The sequence below is a fragment of the Neofelis nebulosa genome, chromosome 16 (genome assembly GCF_028018385.1).
Source record: "Neofelis nebulosa isolate mNeoNeb1 chromosome 16, mNeoNeb1.pri, whole genome shotgun sequence".
Lineage (NCBI taxonomy): Eukaryota > Metazoa > Chordata > Mammalia > Carnivora > Felidae > Neofelis > Neofelis nebulosa.
In genome coordinates, this window is record NC_080797.1 from 45,617,685 (window position 1) to 45,636,886 (window position 19,202).

At 41.3% G+C, this 19,202-nt stretch overlaps 1 protein-coding gene across 2 annotated transcripts in view; it reads left to right on the plus strand.

Moving 5' to 3' along the window:
- ANKFN1 (ankyrin repeat and fibronectin type III domain containing 1) overlaps positions 1 to 17,330 on the plus strand; it is a 316,545-nt gene extending 299,215 nt beyond the window's left edge. The window contains exons 20-21 of one of the 2 annotated variants that reach the window (XM_058703010.1): positions 13,705 to 14,324; positions 16,743 to 17,330. In XM_058703010.1, the coding sequence (XP_058558993.1) occupies positions 13,705 to 14,324; positions 16,743 to 16,784 (662 nt within the window). In that variant the 3' untranslated portion in view covers positions 16,785 to 17,330. Of the gene's footprint in view, positions 1 to 13,704; positions 14,629 to 16,742 lie in introns of those variants that run through there. The other variant, XM_058703009.1, reaches the window with a different exon arrangement.
- The last annotated feature ends 1,872 nt before the right edge of the window (positions 17,331 to 19,202 follow it).

A 19,202-nucleotide genomic window follows, 5' to 3' on the forward strand; every position in this document is an offset into this window, starting at 1 on the left:
TGGGGACTGATATGGTGCCAAGTGTGGACCAAGTCAGCCAAGGGAATCTGACCAAAACCAAGTAAGGAAGGAGATAAGGCCCAGCCTCTAGTAAATAGACACTGGACAATAAAGAGGCAGGACGTAGGTCCCAGCCTGGAGAAAAGTTCAGGGCGAACTCACCCAGCATAGCACCAGTGTCCTGGGGTGGAAGATGGGAAAGAAAGAAATCTTGGATAAATAGAATCCTGACCCCTGGGGCGCCTGGGTGGCTCAGTCGGTTAAGCGTCCAACTTCAGCTCAGGTCATGATCTCATGGTTCCTGTGTTCAGGCCCTGCGTCGGGCTCTGTGTTGACAGCTCAGAGCCTGGAGCCTGCTTCAGATTCTGTGTCTCTCTGCCCATCCCCTGCTTGTGCTCTGTCTCTTTCTCTCTCAAAAATAAACAAAAAAATTTTTTTTAATAAAAATAAATAAAAAATAAAACATCCTGACCCTGAAGCCAAATAAGTAGGTTGGCCTCATCATGGATAAAACAAGCAGGAGACAACTTTCAGGCAGGCTGTACGAGACGCCTGGCACATCACCTCTACTCTTGGGAATGGAGTTTGGAGTTTACAAGGAAATGCTAAGAACAAAACATGGCTGGGTTAACAGAAAGTTCTACGAAATACCTCTGGCTTATAAATAGAAAGCATAATAATCAAAGGCAATATAATTCTTAGGATATGTTGAGACTAGTGCCACTTTCTAGTCAATTAAAATAATGGCAAAGTATCTTTCTTGATTCTATAGCTTATAAAAGCTCCCAATTCTGTAAGCTTTACAACAACAAGAATTAACATTTTTAACAAACAGTTCTGAAATATGGGCTTGTCCCATAGGGGGCAGCATGGTGTAGCTGAAACAGCTTGGGCTAAGAAATCAGAGACCTGGATTCAAATCCCAGACAATAAATTGTAGGTATCACATTTGATGTTATTACTCTTATTATAGAAAACTTTAGTGGGGATGTAAACCTTTTCTATAAGTAAGCTTATGTATGCTCCTATATTTTAAAAACGTCAGTGTCCTAAAAATCAAAACTTGGCAAATGAAGAACTTGAGAGACAGCTAATTTACATTCCCGAAGGATTCTATGATTTACCCAATAATTTTTTAAAGAACTCTGTTAGATTTCCTCAAGTGAGTTTTGTAGATTTCCACTTAGCTGGACATACAAATAAAATGCCATCCCTGCCATAAGCTAGTTTAGTGGGGGAGACAGATACATTAACAAAATTTCATGGTAACTGCATATATGCTATGATGAGGAAATGGACAGGGTGCTGTGAAGTCTATTGGATGTGTTAACCATAAACCGTAAGATCAAAGAGACCTTCCTGGAGGGGAGATGGGGTGACAAAATACTGAAGGATAAGCAGGAGTTGAGCCAAAAAAGAGGAAAGAGGAGAGCACTTATGGGCAAAGGAAGCAGAGTATGCAGCTGTATTGTAGTTCAGGGAACTGTGCGCAGTCTGGCTGAACTCAGGATCCAAGAACATTCTTTAGCCTTTTTATTTTCTCATTAAAAAAATACTTATTGGTTATCCACCAATAACTTCAGGTACTTCTTGTACTTCCAGTACTTCTTGAGGTAACAGGGAGGGATATAGTGATAAAGTAAAGTTTCCACTTCCACAGAGCTTACATTCTAGAAAAAAATGGTAATGAAAACGTAAACAAACAAGATAATTTCAGAAAGTGAAAAACTTCCAATATATAATGCAAAACAGGAATCAAGATGAGCGGGGGAGATGAGCAGGGAGAATGGAGAGTGTTGAATTCACTAAGATGATCAACAGAGACCTATCTGTGAAGATTACATTTGAAGCAACCACAGAAAAAGGAGCCAGTAATGCAAAGATCTGGAGTTGGAATATTCCAGGCAATAAAACAGCAATAGGCCCTGAAGTGGGTCAGGGATGAAAGAAAGCCAAAGTCACTGGAGCAGAACAAATAAAGGGGCTACTGGTGAGAGAGAAGGTAGAGAAAAAGGCAGGGGCCAGACCAGGCAGGGGCAAGATAAGAAGTTTGGATTTTATTCCACTTGTGATGGAAAGCCACTGGAAACTTTTAAGCAAGGATTGATGTGGTCTGAATTACTATTTAAAATCAAATCTGGCTTTTGTACGAAGAGACCATAGTGGGACAATATTGGAATCAAGGAGATCAATTATAGCGCTAGCAACAGAGGGATACCAAGTTTTCTGGCTTGAATGTCTCTGGATATCATGATGCCATTTACGAAAAAAAAAAAAAAAGTTAGGAGAAACAAGCTTGGGTAGTTGGGCATGTTGAATCTGAGTTAGTTTCAGGACATTCCACACAAAAAGAAACATGCAATAGAAAAGGATTATGGGATCTGGAGCTCAGGAAAGAGAAGTGGACTAATAACATGGATTTAAGAATTGTTGACATACGAATGATGTAGCTACAAAAATGCTTGGGATTCCCTAGACAGAGTAGTTAGAGTATGGAGAGGAGAGTCTGAAAGGATCCCCGTGGAAAGAACAGCAAGACTTTTTAAAAGCAGGAAGAACCCATCAGAAGAAGATAAAACAACAACAACAAAAACCCAGAGAGTAGTGTCACAGAAATTAAAGCATGTCAAACAATAGTGAGAGCTTAAATAAAACTGAAAAGCTTCTATTGGGGTCGTTTATTTTATTTTCAACAAGGGAGTCATCCGTAATCTGGAGATAGCAGTTTGTGAAAGGAAGGAGATATAAACTGAACAGAAGTAGATCAGGAAGTAAATGGGAGGTAAAGGAATGGGACCAGTAAGGATACACTCTTCAAAATCTTGGCTGTTGAAGAGAAGAGTGAGGGAGGGCAGTAGCTAGAGAGGTCTGGGGTTGAAAGCGCATTTTTAAAAGGCAGGATAGATATTCCCTCTGCTGTCCGACAATTTACATAAGTCTGCAAACAGCTCTTCCATTCTACTTCGACCTTCATAGCCCTTACCTGCCCTCTGCTCACACAACTTTCCCAGAGTTTCATCTTCTCTTGGCCATGGGGTCCTAAGAAGGTCCCCCTTGGCTGTATGAGGGTGGCCTCTCCTGTGCCACAGAAGTGCCAAATTCTCATATTGGCCAGATGACAGGTTACACGCACTCTCTACTGGGAGGATCTGGCCAATTACATTTGGATTTTATTATTAATCTAAAATGTGAGTGATCATCATTCTGTTCCTTAAAATATAACTCTCTCTTGGGTCCATTTATTTCTCTGAAGCCAAGATTCCATGGGCTGTGAAACACAAAGACGTGGAGGGAAGCAAATGAAAAATGGAACCCAGTGACAAGCAAACAGTTGAGAGCTTGGAGAAGCATTTAGTGGTCAGATCCCCTCACAAAAGCAAAAGCATTTCAGAGCAATGAAATCTGCTCCTACATACTCTAGCCTCTGCACTAGTGTGGCTACTTTTATTTGGAAACCATTTACAAAGAGGAAAAAAATCCAATTTAGAGAAACATCTCCAGTGGGTTGCTCAGAGAGCAAACTTTGCAATACAATTCCGTTCTGCGTGGGTAGGGTTCACCTAACTTCTGAGGAGCTGGCTGGAAATACAGAGCCTATCACAAACCTGCCAACCCAAGATTCTGTTTTAAGGCTGTGGAGCACCTTGGATTTGTTTGTGTATATCTGTGTGCGGGGGGGGGGGGGGGGGGCAGTGGAACTCTTTAACTTCCCATTTCTGTGTGGTTTTCAAACACAAAGTAGAACTCCTCCGAGTCAATTAAAATTAAGCATCTCCCAAGGACCCAAGGGGGAAAGTTGGCTCCTAAGAAAGGCAACTCATGGCAGGGGGTGGAATGATTTGGTCCATCACATGTGTATTTTCTCTCCCACTCCTTTTCTGTGGGTACAGTGGTCACAGGCAGCAGCAATTTTTTTTTCCGATACTGCTATTTCTCCTAGTGACACATGGGTGAGGCAACAGAGGGGAGGGGGGTGTTGTTTCCTTCAGATGCATTTGAAGATTATTCTGATCTTCCAATCTGGTAACCTTTTTCCAGATGATTTTAAGATCATTACAGTATAAACTAAACAGTTCAGAAAATCAGCAGGAATCTGAAGATGTTATTTCTCTTGGTAAATTAGAAGGTGAACAAATCCCTGAGGTTCTCCCCATTTATTTAAATTCTTCATTTATAAATTATTTAAATTCTACTCAAACACAGCGGAAACAGATTCAATGAAGCACACAAAAAAGTACAACTTTGGACACTGATACATTAAAAATGTGAAGATAGATTTCAGGGCAAATATTGCTTATTATTCCTTTCTTTCTGTCCTGCCATGCCCCCTGCCTTTAAGAGAAAGGCAATAGCTTTAAATCAATTATTCTTTCCTGAAATGTCATCTCTACATAACGCCCTCAAAATCCACATCAACTCTACTCTGCTGTTGTTGGCCTGAGCCACAGAGACCAGGAATTGCAACACCCATTACAATGGCAAAAAGGCCAAGCTTCCTAAGCCAGGACTAATACTATGGGCAGAACTTTCATCAAACAGCTCCTGGGTCAGTCAGAGGGGAAACACAAGGTTCTACCAATGCTAGCCTGCCCAGTGGGCCCTGTAAGGGAAATTGAGGAGCACAACCAGGTTTATTAAAATAACAACTGGGCAAGGTGCCTACAATGCTTAATGGAGCATATGGCCTGGATCTGGGGATGGAAGCTGCACTTTGCATTCTTTTCCAGGAAGGGAGGGAGTGGCAGTGGCCTAAGTCCCTGGAAACTCTCCTCAGTGCCCTGGCTGGCATCCTGGAGATTTTCCCAGCTTGTTCTGGGAGGGGTATCCCACTCTAAGCAATAGGTTCCACTAAGTCTTATAATAAATAATACAACCACCATGGAAGTCAAATATTTAGATTCCTACTAGAACAGTGTTTCCCAACTGTGGGTCCATGAAACAACAAGATAATATTTACCACTCCATACCCAAGCCTTTTTTCCCTCCCCTTGGGTTATGACAGTTACAACTAGCTCTTCTTTTAATTTATCGCCTATGTCTCTTGCTCCTAGGAGGTATGGTAAAGAAGTTAGTTATATCATTTACAAATTCACTGCTAAATCTAGGTCAGGAAATACAGTACTGAACTAGATCACCACCAACACAAGACACCATACAAGAGATTATTGTTCTCCTTTATTATCAACAGCATTCTCACAGCAAAGTCTTGAAGTTTATCTGATTACTGGTCTATATTTTAATGAGTCACCTCTTGATAACGTTTTCTAGTTATTTTCTCAGTATTTAAGGGTAGGAAGGCACTTAAAGTATTTCTAACAATCTAACTTAATCATCCTGGCACCTGTGAAGATACGCAATATAATACCGCCATGCTGTAGAGGAAGAAAGGTTCAGAGGGGCTAAGTGATTTGCTCAAGATCAGATACACAGTCAAGGAGCAAGATAGGACTTCAGCCCAGGTTTGTCGGATTTTAAGACAGTTGTTCTTTCTGCTACAACTAGCCTGACCCTTAAGTCAAGCATCACCAAATATGAAACAAAATAATTTAGGTGACTGTTTTCAGGAATTTCTATGGCAGATTACGTAAATTAGCTCTTTCCAGGCTGCTTTCAGTATTGTTTTTAAGAGGCAATCAAATCTCACAATTCTTTATGCTCCCAGATTTCAATATTTATTTTAGTTTCAATCAACTCAACATAACTTATTTTACTGAAAGCTTTGTATGCAACAGAAATAGCACAAGAAGCGAATAATACAATGATAATTAAGTTGCAGCCTCGTTAGGAGATCCTCATGGCCTGCTCAAATGTCAATGTTCAGATTAGATGATCTAGAAAATACAGAAGATTCTGCATGCCCCTTTGCTTGACTCCTTCTTTGGTCCATTCCTTCACTGCCTGACTTCTTCAACATTTACTGAGCAGAAATAAATAAGATATAGTGTATGCCTTCTGGAGTTCATAGTTCAATAATGGAGATAAACATGTAAATGAATAGTTTATAATAAACCTTGATAAATGCAGTAACAGAGATATAAATAAAATGCCATAAGAGCCAAGAGAACGGAGCAACTAACTTTACCTGAAGAAATCAGCACAGGCTCTTCCTGGGAGTCTTAAAATATGATTCCCCATTGAAAATTAGAAGGTCAGACCTTTGAAGCACACCTTCATATACTCCTTAGTCCCCTGCAAACAATAAATGTTCACTATTTGTATGCTGAGAGGTCAAAGTATAAACTGCTCTTGCAGAGTGTTTTACCTGACTGTGGGCTGGAAAGGGAAAGAAAGTGCCACAAACTCCTCAGCAATTGCTTATAGTTACAGTCATATTTACTATCAGACTTCTGGTGGATTTAATGGTGGCCCTAAAATGATTATGTTCGTGTCCAAACCCCCATAACCTGTGAATGTGACCTTATTTGGAAAAAGGGTCTGGATACAGATGTAATTAAGGATCTTGAGATCATCCTGGATTATCAGGGTGGGCCCTAAATCCCATGACAAGTGTCCTTACAAGAGACAGAAGAGAGTCTATATGAAGACAGAAGTAGATATGGGAGTGATGCCCCACAAAGAACACCAACAGCTGGAAATGGCAAGAAAGCACTCTTCCCTAGAGCCTCCAGAGGGAGGGAGTACAGCACAAATGACACCTTGATTTCAGACTTCTGGCTTCCAGGGCTGTGAGAGAATAAATTTCTGTTGTTTTAAGCCACCCAGTGTGTGGTGATTTGCTATAGCAGCCCCAGGAAACTAATATAAAACTTAACATGTTTCTCTAACAGCAGCAATATCAAGAAGCTCTTACTAAAAGTTGAATTAATGTAACTCAGTGTGCGTCCCACACAAAGTAGATTAGGTAACGAGGTCCCGGCCCTCAGGAAGCTTCCATGGAAAGCCATGAAAATGCTACAGTGGGGGCACCTGAGTGGCTCAGTTGGTTAAGTGTCAGCACAGAGCCCACTTTCGATCCTCTGTCCCCTTCTCTGTCTGCCCCTTGCCCAGGCGCTCGCTCTTTCTCTCTGTCTCAAAAATAAACGTTAAAAAAAAAAATGCTAAAGTGCATAGGAGCATGGCAGGCCTTTGGAGACAAATCTGCAGGCGAGTTTCTATCCTGCTACTTACCAACTGTACATGAATTAGAAAATTTAATAAGCCTAAGCTTTAGAATGTATTCTTATCTGCAAAATTCGAATTGTTATAAGCATTAAATAGGATAAAGCACCTAGAATACTTAGCATAATGGCTGGCCCACAGTAAGCACTAAGAAAATGTCATTACTATTGTAGACACAAATGAATACATGTGGACAGCTGAGTAGACAATACTGACCAGATAGAGAAGGAAGTTCAACTAAAGTCAATTCTTTGGATCTTATTTCCAGCCCAGTTTCAAATCTTCAGTTAACCTCTCTTCTTCATCACAACGATGGCACCTGTTGCTGTCATCATCAAAAATAGCTGATAGTCCTGAGACCCTATTCCTGGCGGTACCCAATTTTTCTCACAAAGGATGAGAAAAAGTGCTCTCTAAAACTTGTTTTAAGATTATTAAAGCCGTTCAGCCCAAGCCATTATCCAATTCACTCCTTTTAACTTGAAAATCTCTTTATATCTATCTTCTTCCCTACCTCATGTCCTTCCAACTTTTTCACCAAAAACCAATGCCAGCACTGGTGCTCACAAGTGACCACTCCTTGTTATGTCTGTTAACCTACCGTTCTTCTATCTTTAACAGTTCCCTCTCCAGTGGTTCCTCCTCTATCCACAAACATCTTCCCCCAACCTTGCAACCCATCAGGCTCCCATCCCATCTCCTCCAGGGATATCTTGGCCAACCTCTCAAGCTTAATCTGTCCCAAATTAAATTTACCATCTCTTCTACTGCCCAACCCAACCCAAATCTACTGCCTAACCCTGATGCAATTTAACTCCTCTGGTTTAATGCTGATACTATCATTCAGACACTAAGCCTTGAAAGCTGCTAGTCACTGCAGGGCCTTTACACTTGCCTCTCCAAGTTGTCTGGAGCACTTTTTCCTCAACCTTTCACATAGCTGGTTCCTTCCAATCATTAACATCTTACCTAGACTCCCTTTTCTACAGGGATTCCTCCCTTAGCTATGTTAGCAAAAGAACCTTCCTCCCAAGTCACTCTCTAGCTGAAACCCAGTTTCATTTTCTTCACAGAACTTTGCACTATCTGAAATTAATCTTATGTGGGTTTTTTTTTTTTTTTACTTATTTAATCCTTTCTCTATGCACTGTGTAAAAGCAGATACCATATCTGCCTAGCACAAAATACATGCCTGGCAAACATCTTTGAATAATTTTCCTGGATTTCTATTTTCCTCCACATAACCACCACTCTTACACAGCCCCACAACCTGAAAAAGATAAATATTTAAAAGAAACATAGCTTGGACCACAGCCTTCTCATTGGCCTCCCTGCTGTCTGTTTCCTCTCCATCCAATTCCTCTTATATCCAACCTGCTACATAATTATCCTAAATCACACCTCTTGTCAATTACTTCTTCAAAATTCTTCAATAGCTACTCATTGAGTACAAAATTCTTCAATAGCTTACTCACTGAGTACAAAATTAGGTACAATCCTTATCTAAGATTTACTAATCACTTCTGGCTCCACCCTACCTTTTAAAAAATTAAATTCTCTCTTTTGGCCATTTATTTTGAAATAGAGAAACAGTAGGTTGCAAAGAAATGTACAGGAATTCCCATGTACCCTTCCCCCAACTTCTCCAACATCAACAACTTACACAGCTCTTGTACAATATCAAAACCAAGAAGCTGGTACAATCCATACAGCTTATCCAGATTTCACTAGTTATGTATACACACTTGTGCATGCATGTGTGTAACCATGTGCATGCAGATGCACACAAGCACTCAGGCTCCCTTGTATAGCTCTTGTATCACATGTGTACTTGGGTAATCACTACCATAACCAAAATATTCAATTGTACCATCACCACAAAACTCCTTCTGTTCCCCCTTACTCATCCCCCCATCCCTACCCCTGGCTACTACTATCTATTCTCCAGCTCTATAATCATTTCATGAATGTTACATAAATTGAATTCTTTATTTTTATTGATAAGTAGTATTCTGTAGAATGGATGTACCACAGTTTATTTAACAATTCATTCACTTAAGGACATTTGGGTAGCTTCCAGTTTAGGGATAATACAAATAAAATTGCTATGAACATTCACATACACAGTCCTGCATGAAAATAGTCTTAATTTTCCTAAGATAAATTCCCAAGAGTGCAACTGCTAGCATCTTACTTTTGTAGCCTCACTTTTCCCAAATTCCTCCTGTTCCCATATCACAGTCAAATAAGACTACTTGTACTGTTTCCTCTTCTTCTCTGGTTTCTAATCCTCTCATCATTTGCATATTTATTATTAATAGCTGCCTAAACCACTTTTTCAAAGAGGATGAAGAAATAAATTAATTTATGGGGTGCCTCAGTGGCTTATTTGTTGAGCATCTGACTCTTGGTATCAGCTCAGGTCATTATCTCACCGTCATGAGATCGAGCCCCATGTCGGGCTCCTTGCTGAGCATGGACCCTGCTTGAAATTCTCTCTCTCCCTCTCTCTGCTCCCTCCCTCCCTCCATCCCCCTAAATAAATAAATGAACAAAGTTATCTCATTTACATGAAGGAAAAAATAAATAAAAGATGATGGAGTATTTTATCAATCCTGTCCCACTGAAATGTGATCTCTTTCCTATAAACCTGCATCATATTTGCTAAACTTCTCTTATAAAATGTATGTTCTACCAGTCTCATAGATGCATATATGCCCTATACTTCCATTACAACAGTAAACTCCCTGGAGACAGATCATTTCTTATTAATTTCATATTCACTCTGGCACCAAGCACACTGTTTCTGTTATAGCAGGAGCTCAAGCAAAACAGAATCTTCATTGTTGAATGAATGGACGAATTAAATATATTTGCCCTAAGAGGGCTCTGATTTAACCAGAAATCCAGGATGTTATATTTGCATTAAAAAAGACAACTAATAATACAAGTCTATACAGGCTAAGTGCCAAAGGACAATAAAAGCAAGAAATGTTAGAGAAGTGCAGAGAAGGCAGCAATCTTTTCTGGGGCAGTTGAGGAATGCTTCTTAAAGAAGGCTATTTTTGAGGGAAACCTTGAACAGATGAGTAGAACCCAGAAAAGTAGAAAAGGGAGTCCTTTTTGGTAGACATTATTTAAGAACAGTATACGGATTGATCTCATTCTTTGTAGCTTCTGGATAATATTCCACTATACAGATGTGCCCCAAGTTTTAACCTATTCTCCTGATAGTAGACATTTAGTACGCATCAGTTCGAATTAAGTTTGGATCCATGTTACAGAAAATCCAAAGGGAGTGTCATAAACACAAGATACTTTATTTCTCTCGTGTGAAAGAAGCCCGCACGTAGACAATTCATTGTTGGTATGTGGACTCCATGGTCTTCAGACTCCATGCTCCATTTTTCATCTCCACCACACTAGTATATGGCTTTTTTTCCCAAGGTTGCCTTATGAGCCTAGCCAACACATCTTGTTACAGGCAACTGAAAGGAAAGAGAAAAAAAAAAAAAGGGGCCTACATCAGAGCTAAGCCAGCTCCCTTTATGCAGACTTCCAGAAGTTTCACACAACACTTTCAGTTCTACATCACTGGCCAGAACTTAGTTATATGGCCATACCTAGCTGAAAGGGAAGCTGAAAAATTCAGTCTTTCACATGAGTGCATTGCTGTCTCAAAGGAAATTTAAGATTTGTAACCAAAAAAGGATAATAGATATTGGGTAGCAGCCAGCAGTTAGAGAGAAAAACTGAAATCTTGCCCTGCCAATGAGTAAGCACACACATCATCTTCCATAGTCAGGAAAAAGAGAAAGAAAAGAAAATGAAGCACTTCACAACCTGACCCTGAAATAAACAAACAAGCTAAGAAAGAAGGAACGAAAGAAAAGAAAAGGATTACATCTGGTTCTACTTCCTAAAATAGAAGAAGCTTTTAATCCTGTTTGTGTAAATTACTAATTCCCTTACAAAACAAAATTTTTCCCTGGAGTCTGCAATATTCTTATGATAACCATGTCCGATTTCCCACCATGAACAAAGTAACTATAACCTTGTATTCCTGTGGGTTTTTACTTTAAATACCTGTTGTATTTTTTAATCAGCAAGCCAGTCCTGAAGTTGGACTCCCTCACAGAACTTTGCAAGTAAGCTATTTTTCTTAAGTGATTTTTCTTTTCCTAATACTTTGGTGCCTCTAAGTCTTCCCTCACAGCAGTCTCAGCCACAGGATTGTTTCTTGTTTTCACTATTACAAATCCCACTGCAGTAAACAGCTTGTAAATGCCTCCGTGTATACACAGTGACAATTTCTCAAACATAGATATCTAAAAAAGAACTTGCTGGGACAAATGATATGCACATTTTTAATATCGTCTACTTAAAAATGCTATTGGCAGAACGGTACTAGTTGATCCCCCATCACTATATGAGCATCCCTGACTATCCCACACATCAACAACACATGAGAGTATCCCTCTTTTCATTTTTAGGAAATCTGATAGGCAAAAACATGCCTTGTTGTTTCCACCTGCATTTCCCTAACTACCACCTAGTTAGTAATGATAGTCTATCTAGGTTGAACATCTTTATTATGTTTATTGACCATTTGTATTAATTATTCTTTGAAGGACTGGTTATCATCTGCCCATCTGGATGGTCTTCTTATGGATTTAGAGAAGTTCTTTATATATTATGGTTATTAATCTTTTGTTATACATATTATCACAGTTTTCTTCCAATCTATCCCTTACTGTTTTACTTTGTTTATAGTATCATTTGTTTTACAAAGTATTAAACTCTGATGTAGTCAAATTTAGCAGCCAATTCTCTGACTTCTGGGATTTTGTCTTGCTTACAAAGACCCTGCCACTGCAAAATTACAAACATATTGTCTTCTATTACTTGAAGGGTTTGCCTGTTACATTTAAGCTGCATGAAATTTATTTTTATATATGCTATAAGGTAGGATTTTCTCTAATTATTTTACTAAAGGGATAACCAATTGTCCCAACACTATATCCTGAATATCTATCTATCTACTCCCTTACTTTGGAATATTATCTTTACCATATGTTAAATTATCACACAGAATTAAAACTATTTCTGGACTTTACTTTTCTGTTCTATAAATCCATCTGCCCATTTATACACCAATACTACAAAGTTTTAGTTGTCAAAACTCTGTAGTATTTTTTGATATCTGGTAAATCAGATATCAGGCTCCTCCCTATTGTATCTTTTAAAAAGGGTGGGGGGCACCTGAGTGGCTCAGTTAGGCCTCCAACTCTTGATTTCATCTCAGGTCATGATCTCACAATTCATGGGATCAAGATTCTCTCTCTCCCTCTCTCTGCCCCTATACCATTCCCGTGAGCATTCACAAGCTCGCTCACTCTCTCTCTGTCTCTCAAAATAAATAAACTTAAAAAAAAAAAAACCTGGCTGTTCTCATAAATTTTCTCTTCCAGGTGACTTTAAACATCAGTTTACTAAATTCCTTTCAAAAATCCTACAGAGATTTTTTTTTTATTGAGATTGCCTGATTTGTAGATTAGCAGTTTTTCTTTTTAAGAGAACTTGCATGTTTTTAAATTAGCATGTATGTACCAACTACCTATGTTGGGATGAGTTCTGTGGGAATTCAAAGCATTTTTAAGACATCCTTGCTCCACAGTAACATACCATCTGATTGGGGGGGGGGGGGGGATAGATATAAATAATGAGTGCATTAAATGATAAATATCTTTAGAATTAAAGTTGTGGCTCATTTATGGTCACTATAGTATGCACTTTGAGGCTTATTTCTGCCTGTCATTTTACTTCTGTTTTTGTTTTTTCTTTGGCCTTTTTTTTTTTCATTTTTAAACACCTGACAACTAGGTAAATATTTATAAACATAATTGATTTATACCTTAGTCATCCTAGGTAAGAAGTTCTATTATCATTCCCATTTTACAGATAAAGAAACTGAACCTCAAAGAAGTTAAGTAACCTTCCCAAGATCACACAACAAGTAGGTGGAGGACAGCTAAGATCTGAAACTGTTTCCCAGACTTCAATCCCCATAGTTCCACCTCTTCTTCCCTCCCCCTTTTAAGTTCCTGCTACTTTATCGAATGCAAAGCTCATCTCTGAAATAAGGATAGGAAATGAATAAATGAGTAGCATGCATTTTTTTAAACTGTTTCATCCTCTGTACAATAAATTTCATTGTATTTCCTGTACAAGCCCAGCAAATAATAAAAGCATACAGGGAGAATAAGGGCACGTTCCCCTCTGCCGCTGTCCAGGTTGGACCTGTCCCGAGTTCCTCTCCCTTTCCCTTAAGCTAAGCAGGACTTATTACATAATTACATATAACAGGACTCATTACATAATTTATAGAGCCCTGTGCAAAACCAAAGCGTGGGGTCCCTTGTTCAAAAATGATTGCTACCTTCAAGAGGCAGACCGTTAACAAAGCACAGGACCCTTCTAGGCACAGGGGTGGGGAGGGCTCAACCACATGGATACTATGCCCAAGAAGCAGGCCCCGGCTAAGAGTTTCTCTCTCTTTTCTAACCTGGGTCTCTGGCTCTGTAGATTCACAGCCCTGCTCTGATGAAGAAGGCTGCTCAGAAGTCTTCCTCCCCACTGACAGCGACTACGACTCCAGTGATGCCCTGAGCCCCCGAGACCTGGACCTGGTCTACCTGTCATCACAGGATATCGCCCAGCAGGCTCTCAGCGGCCTAAGTGGCAGCGCCCCCGATGTTCTGCAGGTGCACGACATGAAGAGTCCTCTGGGATCGGGCCAGGACCCCCAAGGCCGGCCCCCGGGGCCGGATTCCGACCACTCGTGCGCCGAAGTCCTCCACAGCCTGACCCTCACCGGCTTCACTCCCAAGAACCACGCCAAGATGGCGCCGAGCGCCAGGCCGCCGCTGGGCTTCCTGGGAAAGCGGAAGCCGGCTAAGCACCAGCACTACGGCGGCTTTAGCCGCCACCACCGCTGGCTGCGCATGCACAGCGAGACGCAATCGCTCTCGCTCTCCGACGGCGTTTACACGCAGCACGTGTCTCGGGCCTGCGCCCTGACCCAGGAGCCCGAGGAGGCCGAGCGGCTGGGACCTGCCCCCGTTGGGTCCCGGGGCCTGGTTCTGGCCCACGCCGCAAGCCTCCCTGAGGAGGGGAAGAGCAGCCTCCAGGATGCGAGGCCTGCGGTACGTCGCATCTACGTGGAGCCCTACCACGCGGCCCTGGTGGACGCAAAGCCCTGGGCTGCCTTGAGCCCGCCCCCCGGGGGCCACTCGGCCCTACCCAGCCCCAGCCCCACCGGCCCGGAGATGAGCCCCGAAGGCCCCACCACCTCCCCCGTGTCAGAAATACTCAGCAGCATGCTTTAGGGAGTCCTGCAACTGGCTGTCCTGATCCACAGCAAATCCCTGCATTCTCCATCACTCTCCCTCCAGCCCGGCCCCCACTGTGTCCCCAACCCTTTTCAAATGGTTTGAAATGTTAAAATTCCAAAGGTTACAGGTTCAAGTCCCTTTTTTTTTTTTTTTTTTTTTTTTTGGATAGAGTTAGGTGGAAGTGAGAGTTGCCAGTGTTGTTCCCGGTTCAGGGCACACAAGAACTTTTGTGTCAACATGGAGTCCTGGACTGTTTAGGGGCACCCATGGCTGAAGTAGGGCAGCCTGAAGAGCCACCCTCAGTTCTGCAGCCGGCTCTGTAATCTGACCTTTGGGTTTAGGGCTCTTTCTTGAATTTGTGATTGATGGGGAGGAGTTCTAGAGATGAAAATAAGATTAACATTGTTTTTCCTTCCGTTCTAAACCTCCAGAAGAGTTTAAGGGAAAGAAGCCCAGGTTGCGTCTTCAGGTCACAAAGTCAAGTGGACTTGACCTGGGTTCCCAGTCAGCTAAACTAAGTCATTACAAAGTGCAGGGTTCTCAGTTGGTCACCAAATCAAATTTATCCATCAGCACTGATGGTAGGCCTAAAACAGATCTTTTCTTCATTTAGTGCTGTGTGGAAATCACCAGAAGCAAAAGTAGAGGATGCTTTGCTTCTAGCTTTGTCTTGCAAAGGTAAAACAGGGCAGGAAGCAGGACTTCCTGCACACTCAGTTCCCGTTCAAGCATGAAAATGGTCCTTGTATTATTCAGGGTGCAAGGAGATAGCTGAATTAAGTGAAAGCCTCAGTTAAAGACAAGACAGAGAGTGGGAGAGAAAGATGGGCAAAAATGCATTTTTTCTACAATCCTAAGATAAGTAAGTCCATGGGGCTTTGTCTCTGAAAATGATAGTGGATCTGCTTAGATTCTTAGGTGATGGAATTGTCATTGAATGAGAAAGTGCCCTTCAGATATGGCCAGGCAGCTGATGAAGTCCTTACAGACACACTGGCACATTTACTCACCCCTACATCACAGGTCATGGGACAGATTGCCCAGGGCTTGGGTTGCTGGCTTCCCCTTTTCAGTTCACCCCTTCCAAAGTCCACTTTGCTCTGAGATCAGCTGGCCCATTGGCCTCAGGGAAAATCCTCAGGGACAGAAGTCCCTGTCAATGGTTCCAAAACTGCTCAGAGACACCTGAAAAAAGTGTTTTGGTCTCAATGCCTCCCACCTGCCTTTCTCACAAATGAGAAACCCAAATCAAAGAGAAATCACACTGCATATTTCCAAAAAGGCATGAGCCTTCTCTCATTTCCTGGAGCCAAGACTCATTCAGTTTACTGATATTCTAAATGGTCCTTTTCTGCTTCACAGGCATTTTGGTTAAATATTGCTCTTTATGGGCCCTACCCCTGTCCTCACAGTTCTACCATTCCTCCTCATGGGAGTTCATACAAAGTCCCCTGTTCACAATGTTATTCCGATCCCTTCCATTTTTAAAACATTTGATTTAAACATAAATAATTATCCTGGTGGAAAGGTACAGATTTGGCCCATGGCCTATGGTCATTAGAAAACTAAAGCCCAGAGCTCAATCTTTATTTTTTTAAGAGATTTTATACTCAGTGAACCACCACCCCCCATCCCCCCACCCCCCCCACCGCAGAGAATCTTGAGCAGAATCACTGTGGCTTCTTTTCTATGCCTGCAAGGATTTTAAAATGCAGTTTTCTTCTGTTCTGAGTGAACTCTATGTATATGGAGTATTAGAGTTAGAAAGGACCATAAAATTAGTCTAAGTGCTTGCGTTTGTTTACAGATGAGTCAATTAAAGCCGAGAGAGGTTAAGTGACTTGCTCAAGGTCACAGAGCCACTTTAGTCTCAGAGTTAGGGTCAAAACCTGGAACCATTCCCTTTATAGTAGGTTGGCCCATTTGGAATTGGTACACACCTATCAAAAGTCAACTTTTGATCGACTGTAGACTACTTACCGAATTTGTAGATTATCTCTTTTAATTCCAAATTCGACTCCTTTTCTCAACCTTTACCTAACAGATTTCCATTATCACAGAGCTCCTTGTTGCCAGGAAATACAAATTTCACATAACAGGGATCTAAGCTAAGTTACTTAAAAGGCAAATTTAGAGAAATGTCACTTAAAATTACATACCACATGACTCCCCTTTAATAACAAGAATGACAGTCACCTGCACTCAATTTCTATTTATTTCTAATTATAGGACAAGATTATATATGTTGAATGCTGGAATTGCCAAAACTAAGAAACCAAGTGATTCTCTGATCATGACCTGTCTGGTGGCATGAAACAAAATTTGTGACTGTGAATTAGATGGGAGGCATTCAGCAGGCAGCAAAAGCAGAGACCAACCCACCCTTCTGGACCCTCAGATTCTGGCACATTGGACCAAATAATGACTCATGAAGTAAAATTGCATTAAATCCAAACCCACTAACTGATATTGGGAACATGGTTTATTTTTTTACCTTCTAAGAAGAAAAGAGATGCATTCCCATGAAATGAATAATGCACATTCAATTTCAATGGGCATAGTCCACTTGAAAATGCATCTTCCTAGCAATATTCCTATACAGAAGTGGATGTTATATCCTCAGTAATTAGCCATTTGTTCAAGCAGGTTTCCTTCACTTGTACCTCCACTTTGCAATATCTTGTGAGCCTGTTCTAGATTCCTGTGAGGGACAACTATGTTCTCTAATTCACAATACTTTATTCATTTGTCCAGGCCACTCATTACAGACACTTTACAACATCTGAGGAGTTTTTTGTTTGCTTATTTGTTTTATTTTATCTTTTTTAAATTTTTTTTTTCAACGTTTTTTATTTAGTTTTTTTGGGGGGACAGAGAGAGACAGAGCATGAACGGGGGAGGGGCAGAGAGAGAGGGAGACACAGAATCGGAAACAGGCTCCAGGCTCCGAGCCATCAGCCCAGAGCCTGACGCGGGGCTCGAACTCACGGACCGTGAGATCGTGACCTGGCTGAAGTCGGACGCTTAACCGACTGCACCACCCAGGCGCCCCTGTTTTATTTTATCTTGATGGCTTTGTTATGCTTTGGATATGATGAACTTTTTGTCTTTTTTTTTTTTTTTTTTTAAGTCCAGACTGGGAGCCTCTGGAGGAAATATTCCTGTCCCGGGTCTTCTTTTCCATAATTTTTCTACCATGCTTAACTCTCACTTGTGTTATCCAGCTCGCATCATTTGTGAAAACGCTCAAAAGTTGTTGACCAGGGCCCTCTCACATGTCCCTGTCTCTATTCTAAGTCCCACAGAGAACAAAAGAACAAAGTATGAAACATACTCCCAGGCCACAAGGAGCTCACAATCTGATAGGAGTGTAGCCATCCTCACTGTACATCTTCCCTTTGATGTTTTAGAAAAGGCAAAAGCCTGTCTCCTCAGCCAGGCTGACATAGGGCATGTTGGGCTAGAGATCATTGATTTCACTCTTGCTGGCTATTGAGAAGGGAAGACAGCCTGGAAAATGCAAGTCTCCAATGTATATGCTTGGCAACCATTTACAAGGCTGTCACATCCTCTTAATTGGTGAGGGGAACTGGGAGACAGTAATTAAAAACATTTACTCTAGGGAGTGGGTATTTTAAGAAGTGGGTACTTAAAGATGAGACCCATTCCATTTTAAGAACATTCACTAATGCTCAAAGCAATAATTACACTGGATAGAATGGTTCCATTTGGTTTGAAAGTTGAGGCCAGTTAGTAATAATATTCCTCCAGCCCCCATTCCTGAAGGATCCCAAAGCACTTTATGAAAAGCAATGACTGAAGCCTTGTTGTACTCCCCTAAAAAGACCTTGTCTGGGAGCCACCTGGCAAGCACCCACCCTATCCTTGCCAGGAGATCGTGCCAGACAAGTGGGAAAGAGGACTGGCCTCTCATTTATTGTTATCCTGCCACACAAAGGTACACTCTGGGGACTGCTCACCTCTTCCCTTGAAGACAGCAACTTTAGACAAAGAGGCATACTAGAAAATCCCAACCCCTTGCCCCCCCCCCCCCCCCCCCCCCGCTCCTCACACTCCACCCAAGCCGTACTCACTTTCTCTTGGAGAACTATCAACTCAAGCTGCTAAGGGGTCTGCAGTGGACTCAAGTTCCCTAGTTATGTCAACAGCACACAGAAGTCACTGGCTTCTTAAAACTGATACTGTTGGAAAGATGATGCCATTACCTGACAGTTCTCTCCAGTTTGTCTGTAGCAGAGCTACAGCCGGGGTGTGCATCTCTTGGTATGTTTGTTTATTGAATTGTAACATACCAATCAGAGAGGGTAGTTATCAATTAACAAGAGAACACTCTCAGAGAATTGAAAGGGCTACATCATCACTTTAACAAGTCTAAATATTTTCCCAGATGATTCAGTGACGCAAACCTGAAACTTTTTTTTTTTTTTCCTCCTGGTCATACCTTTAAGGAAAAATTTAAGGGAGCTGTTTGGAAAGCAATGATACCTCTTCATAGGTAGTAGAGTGAACAAGGGAAAAACTTGTTTCTTTGCCGGCCCCCTCTCATAAGATGTTCAAACACATGGCTTATGACTGTTAAGCTAAACTTCAACAAGGCCTTACAAACAACAAGGGTAGTGTATTTGAAACTATGTTGCGCAGTTTGGAAACTTATTCTAAGATCCTAAT